Raw genomic sequence first — 17175 nt, 5'->3', positions numbered from 1 at the left:
TCCCCACTGGGTGAACTCCTGTGTGTACAACAAGCATTGGGCACGGGGAATCCCCATTGAATTCACTATGGAACTGTTTTTAACTTCTTTCTCTTTTCACGAGCACCCGGTGTCATCAATGGTTTTTAGTGAGCCTTCATAGAATGGTCCCCGCTATTTTGTCATTTATGAAATTCGCTTTGCCATACAATCGAGACTTATTATTCTCTGGCGTTGACGATTTTCAGTTGTCCCCACTGATAATACCTTAAATAACATAAACATTATATGGAAGCATCACAGCATTAATTGTTGGGTCAAAGAACCTGTTATAAGTGACATATCAGATAATGCCACATGTAAGGCCAGTATCTTAACTGAGGAAGACGTCTGCCATGCATAGTACTATCAACTTTTAACTTGACTCTAAGACATCCAATCCTCTTTTATACTGGATTCCAAAAAAACATACAAAGAGCGAGTTATTGCTGGGCCCAGCTTATGTACCACCAAATCACTGTCTGAAAGATTAATAATAATCCTTACCACAGTCAAGGAAGGACTTTCTTTATATTCAAAGAAAGTATTTGAGACAAGTGGAAGCAATACCATCTGAATTCTAAAGAACTCAAAGGATTTGCTTGATATATTTTGGAAATCTCAGGAAAGAACCAAGTTCGATAAACTTAAGGAACAACGTCATTCCTTGATCCATTGGACATTTTTCACAAGCGGAAATGACCACAGATATAAGTAACATATCTGTCTTCGGAGTTCAGGACAATTTGTCAAGTCTGAAAGAAAATATGTGAAATGCTTACATTTGGGATTTAGGCAAGAAGTAGGCATCCCCATCATCAACTTCCCCTTTATGTCGAGCAATGTTCCAACAGCTCCAGGATTTTGTGTTCACATTTCACAACTACATTTCACAGATACAATCGAGGATGCTCTTTCTACGAAGATTTCAAAGATCGTCATACGACTCTTGCTCAAAAGTCGTTTGATCAAGGTGACAACTTTCAAAGCCTCAGTAAAGGTTTAAAAACATTTTTTGTGCAGACATGTTGAGGACATTTCTAAATTTGAAGCATTAGTGACGAAAATTATGACCGATGCAATTCCCTATTCTGTTCCAGTGTTTATTTAGGTGAACAATTGACTTGCCTTTGTGTGTGTTTGTGGCCGATGCCATCGGCGAGGAAGAATGCACTCACCTTTTCGCGATCACCCGGTATCTTCCCTATTTGATAGTGATTCGTGAACACCCATTCATGATATAGCCCATTTTGCAGACATACCAGTTTGTAGACAGGTATATAAGACTTACAGATTTATCTATCTTCCAGAATAGAGATTTTATCTTTTTAGATTTTGTTACAATGTAGATGAATGAAACTTGTGTCATATACCCTTGGATCAAAGGGCTTGTCATCAGTTCTAAGTGAAAGGCCATCCCACCTCAAACATAATCCTGTTCATGTGTTTACTCGGTCCAGGAATGGCTCGTAAACAAGCTCTTTATAACACAACTGAACTGATATCAAAAGGATTATTAAAATAAGCTTTGTTATAATGAGAATAGCAGTAATTGATAGTAACTGACTAAACTCTTTTTGTTCACTGGAGATGTTATTACAATATTTGCTACCTGATGATATGAATTATAATACAATTTAGGAAACCTTGCAACACAAGTAATCTCTTAAAACTGGCAATGGCAAAGAATGACGCATAGCTAACGTATACCACGGGGTTAGCCATGAAACCAGGCAAGCTCAAACTGCACAGTAGTTAAGCGTTATGTTTTGTTTGTTTGTTTGTTGTTTAACGCCGCACGCAGCATTATCCCAGCTAGATGACGACTGTCTGTAAATAATCGTTTCTGGACAAGACAAGCCACTGATTGATATCATGAGCATCGATGGAATTGGAATCGATGACATGCATCAACCAAGTCAGCGAGCCTGATCCCGCGAGCCAGCGATCTAGTTAGTTGCCTCTTACGACAACCATAGTCCCCTTTTACGGCAAGCATGGGTGCTGAAGATATTCTACCCCGGATTTCCAGTCGTTGATGTTGGCCCAAAGAGCAGCTGCTCAAGGACTGAGAACCCGACTTGACTTGGGTGCTGCTGGCAAACTTACTAAGTTAAATTAAGTTATCTTGATGTCTTAAAACATGGAGAAACATTCTTTTATGTCCTTGACTAATGTCTGCAAAGTGGGATCTGTGGGTGATGCCATTTCATTGAAGAGGTAGGAAGGTAGTAAATTGCAGTGCATTTAACCTTGTCTTTGTTTGTTTAGTCTGTCGCTTTTATTTTGTATTTATCATAGTGACATTCCTGTGGGTAACAAGTAAATCGTCTCTCCTACCCAACGGGAACATACATGTATACATAATTAAAGGGGTATAGCATGGTTGAATTGTTTAACTTGTTCTTTTATAAAATAATTTGCAGATTATCGGTGTATATTCACTAAAATTGGCATTGTGATCCTAACGATATGTAACAGTTCGTATATGTATACAATACACGGTGACAAATATATCTGTCAAAGGATAAACTCCAAATAAGCAGTTCAGCGAGCTGTGCACGCCACCGAGACAGATGGATGTGACAGATGTCATCATTGAGTCAGTAAGTTACAGTCCGCGTGACTGGCATGAGTAGCAGGCGAGTCTGACATCCAACTTCCAGACACAATGGAAGTATGAATTCTAAGGTCCGAGTTGAAGAGTTTCTTCAAGTTCTCGGGCGTAAAGGACGCTATGAGATATGTCAGTACTTCTGGCTGTTCCTGTCCATGATTACAGTCTCCTTTGGGAGTCTTGGTTACATCTTCGTCGGTGAGTTCTTCTTATATATACTTTGGTAAGACCGCCATTTCATATGGAAAATTATGGTTGTTCTTCATACCTTTTCATATCCGCTAAGTTTTCAAAACATTACTACTGGGCTACATTCATGGTGGATGTTGTTATGTTTGCAGTAGCGGGACACTGTTTCATCTAGTACTCGAGATGAACCTCTACATTACTTTGGCTATTGGCAATTTGTTTCTATTGATACGAGCTTCGTGAAGAATCGGGGTAGAATAGATCTTCCACAATCCATGCTTGCCGTAATGGGCGACTATGCGTATCGTAAGAGGCGACTATGCTTGTCGTAAGAGGTGACTAAAGGGATCGGGTTGTCAGGCTTGGTTGATGCATGTCATCTTATCCCAATTGCCTGGATCGATGCTCATGATATCAATCACTGGATTGTCTGGTCCAGACTCGATTATTTACTTATTTACTTATTTATTTTCATATAGCTGGAATATTGCTGAGAGAGGCGTTAAACAACAAACAACAAACAAACAAATCTCTTAATACGAAAATGGCAATGACTGTCTACAAATATTTGATTCAAGACAAATGTATATATCAAAGTATATACGTTATATCAGGTAATAAAATCATTGCTGCCAATATTCGTTATGAAACGTTATAACTAAAGGTGTTATTGATGATATCGCGTTCAGAGAAAGCAGGTAGTTTTGTGAGACTGTATGCCCTTTCATTTTGAAGATCTACCTCCTACCTTATTACCACGATTATATTACTGACTCCAGGCAAGAGTGTGACTCACCAGTGTGCTACCTTGTCCGCTCAGTCAATTGCAAACATACTAGCATCTCTTGGCATTCCTGCTGCTGACGTGGTTGGAATTGACACCAACTACTACAAATGCAGCGTGGACGTCACCGTCAACACTGTAACGTCGTCACAGACAGTGGAAGTAGGATGTCTGGACGGTCAGGACTTCGGGGATATCCTCTTTACGTCTGTCATATCAGAGGTAGGTATAGCAGTATGAATACACACCTGCCTCATCAGAGGTAGGTATAGCAGTATGAATACACCCCTGCCTCATCAGAGGTTGGTATAGCACTACATAATAGACTCCTGCCTCTTCAGAGCTGTTTATGGCACCATATATACATATCAATTACATTTTTTTATTAACAAACATAAATTGTTTCCGTGATAATTTCCATTTCATTTTCAGTATACACGTTTTCAGTAACAACAGATGTAGTCACTAACAAGTGCAAATTACTGACTGTAGTCACTCACAACTGCAAATTACTGACTGTAGTCACTTGCAACTGAAAATTACTAACTGTAGTCACTTTAACGGCAAACTACTGACTGGAGTCACTTACAACGGCAAATTACTGACTGTAGACACTTACAACTGCAAATTTCTAACTGTAGTCACTCACAACTGCAAATTACTGACTGTAGTCACTTACAACTGCAAATTAATGACTGTAGTCAGTTACAACTGCAAATTACTAACTGTTGTCACTTACAACTGCAAATTACTAACTGTAGTCAGTTACAACTGCAAATTACTAACTGTAGTCACTCACAACTGCAAATTACTGACTGTAGTCACTTATAACTGCAAATTAGTGATTTTGGTCACTTACAACTGCAAATTACTAACTGTAGTCACTCACAACTGCAAATTACTGACTGTAGTCACTCACAACGGCAAATTACTGACTGTAGTCACTTACAACGGCAAATTACTAACTGTAGTCACTCACAACTGCAAATTACTGACTGTAGTCACTTACAACGGCAAATTACTAACTGTATTCACTTACAACGGCAAATTGCTAACTGTAGTCACTTACAACGGCAAATTACTAACTGTAGTCACTCACAACTGCATATTACTGACTGTAGTATCTTACAACTGCAAATTACTAACTGTAGTCACTTACAACTGCAAAATACTAACTGTAGTCACTTACAGCTGTTGCAAACGGCTGCTGTATATTACCATCTTCCCGAGGGAATGGCGTTAAACTGACTGTCAAAGTCCAGTTTCCATCCTTGCCGAACTAATTTGGAATTCCGGAGTTACACTTTGGTTGAACTAACGAGTCTATGCATAGTCAAATCAAAATCGCGTAACGAATTAGACATCCGTCTCAACATGGATTTCAACGTGCAGCTTTCGGTCGACTGCAGGATTTGCAAAGCATGATACCGTCAGCTGGGCGTCGACAGATATTTTGCAAATCTTTTCATGTTGTTTATCTATGTCCTCAAGTGATTTGATGCACTCTTTGCGGATCAACACCCGTTTTATTACAATACAGATCCTGATTATCGGTAAAAACGTCTTGACTGGGCGCCGCCATTTCGTTTGAATCAAATGCAAGTGATACGGGAGGTGGAATCTGATTGGTCCATAGGAGAGGTTTAGAAGGGATATAACTCGGAAAAAAACACTGGTGGCGCTACGATTGATCCCAAATGCAATTGCAAGTGATATGAGAGATGGCATCTGATTGGTCAATAGAAGGGACGCGGAAGGGAGATAACTCGAGATAGCCTCTGGTGGCGCTACGATCGAGCCTGGAAAATCCAGCCAAATATAGTCAGTTTACGCCCTTGCCTCGGGAAGATGGTATATGATATCCTTGTAGCAATTCTGTTTTGTTTCTTCCCAGTTCGGATTAGTATGCGACAGACGAGTGCTGGGCGTGTTACCCAAGATTGTTGTGATCGCCTCCCAGGCTGTTGGCTCTTTGACCCTTCCCGTGTTGGCGGACTACGTGGGCAGGAAGCCCGTATTGATTGGAGCTCAGGCTTTATCACTGATATTGATGTTATCTCTAGCCTACACCCGCAACATTGACCAGTTCCTCATCCTGAAGGCCCTCAGTGGTGTGTTTATTGACGTAAGTAGCCAGATTTAAATCTGCATTTGGGACCAGTACTTAGAGTAATACGTACCAGGAAGTACGGATTATCTATCACGATAGAGCCTTGGCGGGTAGGTTGTTGTATATATTGCCCATATTCTGAGAAATTGTAGACAGGTGTGGGTTTACTGATCTCAATGGAACCATAACAACAAACTCATCCTGGTCTGCTTTTTATATATTCTTTGAAAGAACTGTTTATACTTCGTACCTATTTTTCGAGACGTGCGTAATTTGGTTTCTTATGCGGAGTAATACAAATCATCTGACAGGATATTACTTTGACAAGAGACGGTTTGTAACAGGTTTCTTCTAATTTTATAACAACACATATTCCTTATTACAATATCTCGTGAATTATTCTCTAAGTATAATTCTCAGTGAGAGAGTTATTGAAGATAATTGCACTAGTATCCGATCCCATGGTAATATTAAAGTCAAAGTAATAGATGCAGTCATATGTCAGTATAAAACTACATTTACTACCTAACACGCAATTATTCATTTAATCTGTGAATCGTTTTCTTTTTCTTCAAGGGTGCCCATTTAGTATCGTTTACAATGGCTTTAGAACTAACCCTCGACAGAGACCGGAAGTACATCGCCGTTTTATTCGGTTTGGGCTGGTTCCTTGGATCCGTCACCTTGGTAGGCGTTAGCTATGGCTTTCGTCTGGATTCCTGGAGGAGCATACAATACTTCACTGCGGGAGGATCACTATTCGTTTTCGTACAGATACTGTAAGACCATTTCACTTCCAATCCAAGTCTGTGGAGCACTCTAATATATTACGTGTTATCCATAGACAAGCGGAGTTTCTATATTACGCCATACACCACTGTAGTCATGTACATTGTTTTTCTTGGTAACTACCATTGTATGTGCACGTGTCGAGGTTGGAAGATTGGATTTAGATGAAAGGGGAGTAAGCCTTGGTCCAGGATTCACATTACTCTGTAAAGTGCCTAATTTTTGTAGCCCACGTGGTGTAGGTAGGTTAGCGGTCTCCTTTGCGGGTAATATGGATCGAGCGTTGAATTCCAAAGCATCATTCTTAAGAGCGATATGGACTTTTAGTGCGTGCGTGCGTGCGTGCATGCGTGCGTGCGTGCGTGCATGTGTGTTTTGGGTCGGGGCCGGGGTTAGGGGAGGCTTATTCGCGTCGATGTAATACCGTGAACCGAGGAAACTTCCCTTCTCGACTGAATCGAATCATTCGACCCCGGCACGTTGTGCGTTCAGAGGTCGTTTCAAATGTTACCAACAGACATAACGCTCTAATAACGTACAGTTAATGAAAAGACACCTTGTGACGGGATATATCAAACGTATCGAGTGAAAGAACTTCTAGTTAAGAAGGCTTAACTGTCTTGTTCTATTCGCAATAGGACTTGTACTTTGTTCATTGAAATTGTACCGACGACTTAATTTTCCACTCAAATTTTAGTGTAGCCGGCCCTTCTAATAAATTAATACAATAGTATATGAATGCATACACACTGAGCATTTCATTTGCATTATTTCATCAAGATAAAAAGCCATTAAAAGACCGATGTAATATGCCGTGCGTGGTTTGTTATATCACATTGTCTTTGGTGTTTTCTTGTAGGGTTGTAGAAGAATCTATCCGCTGGTTGTTTGCCGTAGGTCGTAATGAGGAGGCTCTGCAGTTGGTTGTGCACGCCGCTGAGGTCAATCATGTTGATATCAACAAGACTTTAAGTCGGCACTATGCTCGTGTGAAGACCCCAAGATCAAGTGAGAGCAATGAACCATCCAGCTCAGCACCATATTCCACAGCGGAAACTTCACCTGACACATCAAGTACCGAAAACCCCACTGATGTTACACCAACAAGTCCTGAACACGAAGGTGCATCAACGACGACTGCAGCAGTTCCAACAACATCACTATCAGGGAATACAACGCCAGCAGAGACACCAATGTCGGGGACACCAGGGCCAGGAACGGCGACATCACCTCGAGCGACCTTGGTGAAGGCAGAGAATCCCGAAGACCGTGGTTGCTGTGGTATAATAAAGAGCAAACGCCTGCTGAGGGAGACGGTGATTTTTGCCTACGTGTGGTGAGTTGAGAGCTATTTCCAGAGACCTGCACGTTGTGCAACCTGAGTGAGGTAAGTTGGGAGACCTTTCCGGAGGCCTGCACGTTGTGCGACCGGCGCGTGGTGAGTTGAGAGTGAGTGAGTGAGTGAGTATGGTTTTACGCTTTTGGCAATATTCCAGCAATATCACGGCGGGGGCTTCACATATTGTACCAACGAAGGAAATCGAACCCGGGTCTTCGGCGTGACGAGCGAACGCTTGAGCCACTAGGCTCTGGTGAGTTGAGAGGTCTTCCAGGCGACATGTGTCTGATGAGCTAAAAGGTTATCCCAAGAGACCAACATTTGGTGAGTTGTGAGGTCCTCCCGGAGACCTGCGTGTTGTGAGTTGAGAGGTCCTCCGGAGACCTGCGTGTTGTGAATTGAGAGGTCCTCCGGAGACCTTCGTCATGTGAGTTGCGAGGTCCTCGCGGAGACCTGCGTGTTGTGAGTTGAGAGGTCCTCCCGGAGACCTGCGTGTTGTGAGTTGAGAGGTCCTCCCAGAGACCTGCGTGTTGTGAGTTGAGAGGTCCTCTCGGAAAACTGCGTGTTGTGAGTTGAGAGGTCCTCCCGGAGACCTGCGTGTTGTGAGTTGAGAGGTCCTCCCAGAGACCTGCGTGTTGTGAGTTGAGAGGTCCTCTCGGAAAACTGCGTGTTGTGAGTTGAGAGGTCCTCCCGGAGACCTGAGTGTTGTGAGTTGAGAGGTCCTCCCGGAGACCTGCGTGTTGTGAGTTGAGACGTCCTCCCAGAGACCTGCGTGTTATGAGTTGAGAGGTCCTCCCGGAGACCTGCGTGTTGTGAGTTGAGAGGTCCTCCCGGGGACCTGCGTGTTGTGAGTTGAGAAGTCCTCCCGGAGACAAGCGTGGTCTGTAAGAGCAGTGTCCTTTTTCATACAGAGAGGGCATTTCTTGTGTTTGTGATGCAACGCGTGACATACTCGTATAACTTTTCTGTTCAACAGGTTTGCTGTGGGCTTTTCTTTCTTGAGTTTGTACCTGGCTGAGACGGCGTTGGCGGACAACCTATATCTCAACTTCTCTGTCAATGTTTTGTCGGAACTTCCGGCGGGGATCATCTTCTTAGTGGCGGTTGACAGGTTCTCTGCCATTCTCCAAGATCGAATCTATGAGCCTCAACACCTGGTGTTATCACTGATATGTTGCACTTATTGTAGTATTACTGCTAGTGGACAATACACCTGTGAACTTCTTGTACTTATTGTAGTATTTCTGTTTGTGGACAATACACATGTGAGCTTATTGTACTTATTGGAGTATTACTTATTGTGGACAATACACATATGAGCTCCCAGTACTTATTGTAGTATTACTGCTTGTGGACAATACACCTATGAGCTTCTTGTACTTATTGTAGTATTACTGCTTGTGGACAATACACCTGTGAGCTTCCAATACTTATTGTAGTATTACTGCTTGTGGACAATACACCTGTGAGCTTCCAATACTTATTGTAGTATTACTGTTTGTGGAGAATACACATATGAGCTTCCGGTACTTAGTGTAGTATTACTGTTTGTTGAGAATACACATATGACCTTCCAGTACTTATTGTAGTATTACTGCTTGTGGACAATACACCTGTGAGCTTCTAGTACTTATTGTAGTATTACTTCTTCTGGACAATACACCTGTGAGCTTCCAGTACTTATTGTAGTATTACTGCTTGTGGACAATACACCTGTGAGCTTCTTGTACTTATTGCAGTATTACTGCTTGTGGACAATACACATGTGAGCGTCTTGTACTTATTGCAGTATTACTGCTTGTGGACAATACATCTGTGAACTTCTAGTACTTATTGTAGTATTACTGCCTGTCGACAATACACCTGTGAACTTCTTATACTTATTGTAGTCTTACTGCTTTTGGACAATACACCTGTGAACTTCTAGTACTTAATGCAGTATTACTGCCTGTGGACAATACACCTGTGAACTTCTTGTACTTATTGTAGTATTACTGCTTGTGGACAATACACATATGAGCTTCTTGTACTTATTGTAGTATTACTGCTTCTGGAGAATACACATGTGAGCGTCTTATACTTATTAGAGTATTACTGCTTTTGGACAATACACATGTTGGCGTCTTGTACTTATTGTAGTATTACTGCTTGTGGACAATACACCTGTGAGCTTCTAGTACTTATTGTAGTATTACTGCTTGTGGACAATACACCTGTCAACTTCTTGTACATTCAAACCTTGATATCCCGGATTCCCTTAATGTGGAAGCCCGCCGTGATTTAGAACGTTTCAATTTATAAAATTTTACACAATATATTTAATGTTTCAGAAAGTGATAAAACGTATAATAGATACTAACAACAGAACGCTGATATACCGTTTCAGAAAAGAGCGGTTGTTGTGTTGGTGCTATATACAGTACATCACATGTTCATAAAGCCGCATGATCTGCACCAGTGCGTTCTAGAGTCATATCCATGGACTGGTAGTCAACTAGCTAAATGATGTGGCTTTAAGCGTATACAGGCACTCCAGGAAAATGTTCCGACGACTGTTGTTTTTCTTACAGAATTGGGCGGAAGAACACAATGTTCATGTTCTTTGGTATAGCCCTTGGGTTCCTCTTCGCATGCACCCTGGTTAAAGTTCTGGCAGGTAGGGCAAGTGATCTCCCATAAAAAAATCTTTTACTATATAATATATATAACAGAGAAGGTAACTCCAATTTGGCTAATTTCCACAAAGCAATGAACACAAAGAGTTTGTCTTGTCATTGGAAAGGGTATGTAGATAAAACTGTTTCATTTTACTTTTGACAACAGATGTGGCCGTTCAGACGTATGTGGTACCTGTGTTGGGATTGATCGGGAAATCTGGTATCGCTGGACTTCAGTTGACGCTATTCCTCTATACTGGAGAAAGCTTCCCTACTTCTTCGCGGTAACTCTCTCTCTCTCTCTCTCTCTCTCTCTCTCTCTCTCTCTCTCTCTCTCTCTCTCTCTCTCTCTCTCTCTGACTTATTTTTGGTTTTTCCTTATAGATTGATTGGGCTTGGCACTAGTTCGCTGGCAGCAAAGTTCGGAAATTTGGGTGCTCCGTTTGTCTTCTTTTTCGTAAGTACACTGTATGCTATTTAAGATCTTCACCGGAACACAGCCGATGGTTCTGTCTATCAAATAAGCAATCAGTGTGGACCCTTACCATGCTTTATACAGTAATATCCATGGGTTCATTGTCCGTGGAGACCAACCCAAGTGCAATTTCTTCTTGTCAGTATCGCTTAAACCTATGGCACTACTGCAAACACACTCTCTAGGGAAGGCAAATCCGTCTAGGACAGAGCGTTTCTCCTTCTGAACAGTGTGGCCAAACAACACAAACGTGTTTAGTGTAATAATGTACTGTTAGGAATGTTTAGACTAATTCGTCATTATTTATGTATTTCGTATGTACACATATCATTATAAATCTGTTTACATCTGTCCAACTATTACTCACCCCAATGTAACTTTCTCAAAAAAAAAAAAAAAACCAGCAACACGAGAGTAATGCCCCGTGCAGCTCCGGGCTGGTATTGGTCTTCAGCAACTTATGCTTGTCGTAAGAGGCAACTATGCGTGTCGTAAAAGACGACTAACGGCATCGGGTGGTCAGGTTTGCTGACTTAGTTGCTGCATGTCCTTGTATCCAAACTGCTTAGATTGATGCTCATTATGTCAATCATTTGATTGTCTGGTCGAGGCGTGATTTCTTTTAGACCGCCATCATATATATAGCTGGAATATTGCTGAGTGCGGCGTTAAACAACAAAAAAACAAACAGGAGTGGTCATGTCAGGATTGACCTGCAGACATATGCACTGGCACGATGCTACCGTATAGAACCATATTAGGGGCCGACTACAAAAATTACATTGTTGCAATTGGGACGGCGGGGTAGCCACACCGTTGGCTCGTAACGCCAAAGACCCGGTTCGTGTGTGAAGCCAATTTTCCGGTGTCCTCCGCCGTGTTATTGCTGGAGCATAACTAAAAGCGCGTTAAACCATATTCATTCTTTACTTTCCTGAGAAAGTGTAATCCCAAATATAACATGTGTTACATTTGACCATTTTCTAAATGGCATTGTGTGTTCATACCTTTCGGCCATGGGAGCCTTGCCAATTTACACTGTCAGAGGGGTACACAAAGTAGATGATCTAGACTACCAGTTGTCGGACTTCACTTTTTGTGGAAGCCTCGGTGGCTGAGTGGGTTAGATCGCTGACTTTGTGTGCTGGCGATTAGATGACTGACTCTGGCAGTGGGTTCAAATCCCTGACGGGACGCAACCTACAAAAAGTACGAGAAACTGTACTTTACTATGAAAGCTTTTTATATCAGAAAAAATGGCAGAAAGTATCCTGTCAAATGCACTCTCATCCTTGCAATGCTACAGTATAATGGCCGCGGCACACTACAGATATAAACATTTACAGTTTCCATGTCACCTGAATATAGTTTGCCGATGCCAGGACATCTGGCTGTTACCACCGTATAAGTCTCCCGTAATGATTCCTGGTTGGAATAAGGCACCAACAACCCATGCTTGTTGTAGGAGGCCACTTGAGGGAATCGGGTGGCGAGTCATTAAACCCCTGCGACGTGGATCCTTGCCGTAATATCATTAATTGAACTGCCGGCTCCAGACTCGATTATTTACTGGCCGGTGTCTTATAGCTGGAAAATTGTGTGGCGTTAAATAACAAATATATAAAACAAACATATTTAATTGTTGCTATTCCAGGAGAAAGAGTTTCCATGGCTACAGACGACACTGATTGTGATCCTGCTGCTAATAGCCACTTTTGCCATCTTCCCACTGCCCGAGACGAAAGGGAACGACTTACCAGAGAGCGTCGCCGATGAGGACGTCATATACAATACATGACTTGACGCAATACTACATCTTCTTAATAATATGTTGTAAACTTTACGAGTGCCTTGCGCTATTGGGGTCAATATTCAATAAATGTGGGATAAAGATTTTTCATTCTTTTAAAATAGCACAATGTTTGAGAAAATCTGGCATTGCTTCACGCACAAACACGCTCATAGAGAAATAATTCCAGACATGAAGCAATGCCAAAGCAACATTATTACCAGTCGTGAAGACAGCAGCATTTATATCATACATCTAGACAAGCAATGGTAAGGCAGATATCACGCTTGTGTGTTTTGAGATTATACAGTGTCATTCTTCAGGGACGGAATTTAAAAAGGGAGGAGGGGGATATTCCACATTGGCCATTTGTAACATCGGTGGAGGGGGGAGGGGGGGGGGGGGGTGGAATTCTTGCATACAAAATGTCATCAGATGTAAAAAAAAAAAAGGGGGGGGTGGGGCACCTCCAGAACACACACACCGGATCCGCCACTGTTCTTAAATTATGTTGTCGAAGAACTGTTCTCATCTCTCACAAACATGAACTTATCATTGCAAGTTTTCCTTGCATTAACGCATGGATATACATGTATATTACGTCAGGAGATCGGGGATTTGTCAGTCGGACAGTGACCGTAGTCAGTATAGTTCCACCTGAAACCAGTTTCTCCAGATTCCCGATGGTTTATTCCGACTCGATCGCCGATTGACAAGGGCGACGCCATGTTTTTTTTGTAAACACTGACCTACCTGGCTTTTGATATTTGCATCTATATCCGTATATGACCCAAATGGATATGTTTTTATACGTTGGCTTTATCCTGCAAAAGAAACCTGCCTCTCGTATGTTAGAAATGCATATCAGTATAAAGACGTGCAATAGCAACATACATATCGGACAATAAAGTATACAATGCCACACGTATATCTGCCCACGAGCATACACCAACAACATAATATATTTAATTGATCTTGATTTTGTCAGTGTGTTTTTGGGCTAGTCAGTTAGTCTCGAGAGCGATGACGTGTTGTATTTACATCATATTTACACGTGACGTTGCCAGGCAATGACAAATTAGGAATGTCTCAGCGCTGACATGCTTATTGTATTCACAATGTTGGAATATTGCTCGACCTAGAGGGAAAGTTGACGTTATCTCTTGTCATATAGTTTTGTGGAGAGTTTTTGTCACAGTGAATCTTTTAGCATAGATCTAAATGCGGAAGGTGAGACTGTCCTTTACTTCTAGTACAGGAGGGTAAACCGGAAAGTTTTAAAAAGGGAACTGGATATTTGATCATTATTGTGAACGATATCAGATCATGATTATACCTGAAGCTTTAGTAAAACTTCTTGTTCAAATTCCGGTGTTTTCATTTTGACAATACGAGCAGAAACTCCAATTCAAAGTCAAAATGTCCAGAAAAAGAAAGGCACACACATATATTGTTTCTACATGGCTTTCTGGGGGCAAAGGACCCAAGCCGCAGATGTCTTCAAAGTTATTCGTAAAGAAACAGATCTGCAAGAATCAGCGATAGAAATTGCCACCAGTCCTACAGTCATTTCCAAATTGCCCAATAGTTAAGGTATCATAAGTACAAGTAGAAATTTGCCATTTTGATATATGTTGTCATTATAAGAACTAGTGGACTAAAACTGTTAGTTTCTAACGTTGAGGAGTGGTGTACAATTGGTGCCCATTGGAGTGTCTACTTCTTTCTTAAATGTCCTATCCTCAAATTCCAGCGTTTAACATACTGTTTTCTCAGTACAAGTCTGCCTTCAGTTTTTGAAAATATGTCCTTTCGAAGTTATTGCCGTGAGAGCACGTGGGACGTAAATCGTCTCGCCAACTGTTCCCGATTGTCGTTGTTGTTTTTATGTATATGGAATGTTGTTAATTTACTATGTAGCTGTATGCCTTCAGCCTGAACAGAATGTAATCTAGGAAACAAAAAATATAATAATAGTTAAGAAACGTGCCCTTTTCAAATAAATTAACAGCATCAAGAACAATTAAAGAACTACCAATGCATACAAGTAGTATTGGCAATCCTGAAAAGGTAACCCTTTATTAAGATTTATTATCAATATTGAAGTTTTGGGCTATAATTTACAACTGAAGGAAGCGCGGTTTGCTGTGGAGATGTTGTCCGTTGAACCGGAGATTCACTTATTTTGGGTTCGAATCTCAGGTCAGGTATATGCTATACAGTAATGTTAACCAGTCCATAGAGAGATGATGAACTATTGCACAAGTATGTCTTAAGTACATGTGAACTTCAGACGTTCAAGATTATTAATGGCGACGTTGCATGTCCGTGTGTGTTGGGCTGCTGTGTGAGATACCATGTCGCAGTTAATTAATACTCACTCCGATCAGACCAGGCAGGGCAACAACAAATACCATCATTTAGCGTCAATACACACACCTTCTGATTTCTGGGCAGACACTCAGTCATTTAGAACACACAGAGCTGGTCAATTGTATAACATTGGTAAAGATATCTGTAGCACCTAGATACTATGGTTGACCTTAAGATCGCTTTGTTGAACAAATGAAGCGGTCATTTGTTTAATATGGGACTGTTAAAAGTTAAAAATAATATAAGAAAAAGAAATATTGCCGAAGATAAATATATGTATTTCAGTATCAGTGTGTGGTATTTTAGAAGTTGTAGTATCAAAGAAGATCAATTCTAACCCTGATTTTCACTGGTCCAAGTGATTTGGTACCGCTACCAGTTTCCGAATAACACCGCGTGACGTGCTGCCACCTGACAATGGCTATCACCCGGAGCATCCCAAGAGCTCTGGCACGATTTGCAATAGTCAGTATTTGAAGTCGAGACATTTTTTAAGTATGTATTGTAATCTGCCACTGTTAATGAGGACGAAAACTCAATACGTCGACCTGCACGTACAAATAAATGCAACTGATTGTCTTCGGGTGTTGCGTTTGTGTGACCATGATGACAACAGTGGTGACAGGTGTGGTCAGTGTATATCTTCTCCTGTATTAGGTGTTAGGTATCCTTGTTCCCATTAACCTGTGAAGATCCGGGGTAGATCGCTTGCAGTATGTTTGTCGTAAGAGGCGACTGCGAGGATCGGGTTATCAGGTTCGCTGACTTGGTTGATGCATGTCATCGTTTCCTAATTGCGTGGATCGATGCTCATGATATCAATCACTGTATTGTATTGTCCTGGTTCTATTATATACAGACCGCCATCATATAGCGCAATATTATTGAATGCGACTTTAATTAGTGAGTGAGTTTGATTTTACGCCGCTTTTAGCAATATTCCAGCAATATCACGGCGGGGGACACCATAAGTGGGCGTATGCGGCTTTAAACAACAAACATTAATGATGTCAAAAACGTCATCAGCGTGAGTTCTTTGACGGCTGGGGATTTGTCTATTTATATTTCGAGTTTAAACACCTGGACAGTTGCAACTCATTTCTGTGTGAGTGAGGGGCGGTCGGGTAGCCCAGCGGTTAAAGCGTTCGCTCGTCACGCCGAAGACCCGGGTTCGAATCCCGACATGGGTACAATGTGTAAAGCCCAATTTTTGGTATCCCCCGCCGTGATATTGCTGTAATATTGCTAAAAGCGGCGTAAAACCATACTCACTCATTTTGTGTGGGTGACTCTTCCATACTTACATGTATATTGTGTACACACAAAAATACCACTGGGGTCCGTTCCACATAGCGATCTCAACGTAACGACTGTCGCAAGTCTAGGTTAAAGTATGGCAGTTACGATCCTCTTAGCGATACGATCGCTTTGAGGAACCAGGGTCCACTTGCACAAAGTAATCTAGTGTCAGTGAGTGAGTTGGGTTTAACGCTGCTGTTAACAGTATTCCAGTTATATCACGGCGTATCAGCTTAATGTGGGACGAAAGCCCGAAGTGATGCTGGTCTCAGACGTTTACCACTTCGATGAAACCCATGAGCACAGTTATGGTGCTGACAAACCTAGAAACATACTCGGGGTGAACCGGGATTCGAACCCACAATCATAGGTTTCTGGCGTGCCCAAGGGACGCAACTCTGCAGTGCGAATCGCGGCGCCTTAGACGACTGGGCTAAAAGTGATCTAAGCGCTACAAATAAATTATCTCTATGTTTAAGTATTGAGTTACGATCGTCGTAGCGCTAAGGTCGCTTTGTGCATGTGGACCCTTGTCAGGCCGCATTCCGCATGTAAGGAACCGGCACGTAGTACTGTCTCTTACTCATTAACCGGTAACACACGTCATGCATTTCAGGGCCTATATTTTCGAAACGATCTTAGCTAAGATAAATCTTAACAACTTACGTTCAAAGATAAGATATCTTAAGGTTAAGATAAGATAGATTCAATGATGTTTGGCTTGTCTGACAGCATT

At 41.7% G+C, this 17175-nt stretch overlaps 1 protein-coding gene across 1 annotated transcript; it reads left to right on the top strand.

The window, feature by feature from the left end:
* Positions 1–2697: 2697 nt before the first annotated feature.
* On the top strand, positions 2698–12754 carry LOC139458033 (solute carrier family 22 member 1-like). The gene is made up of 9 exons (XM_071239352.1): positions 2698–2833; positions 3604–3830; positions 5503–5733; positions 6295–6405; positions 6736–6749; positions 7367–7843; positions 8823–8957; positions 10417–10502; positions 12633–12754. Exons 1-9 carry the CDS (start codon positions 2698–2700, stop codon positions 12752–12754), a joined length of 1539 nt encoding a protein of 512 aa, XP_071095453.1.
* Positions 12755–17175: the final 4421 nt, after the last annotated feature.

This window comes from Haliotis cracherodii, unplaced genomic scaffold, assembly GCF_022045235.1.
Source record: "Haliotis cracherodii isolate W230 unplaced genomic scaffold, xgHalCrac1.p SCAF_1, whole genome shotgun sequence".
Classification (NCBI taxonomy): Eukaryota; Metazoa; Mollusca; class Gastropoda; order Lepetellida; family Haliotidae; genus Haliotis; species Haliotis cracherodii.
Note: the sequence above shows the minus strand (reverse complement) of the source record. Positions and strands in the feature narration are given on the sequence as shown.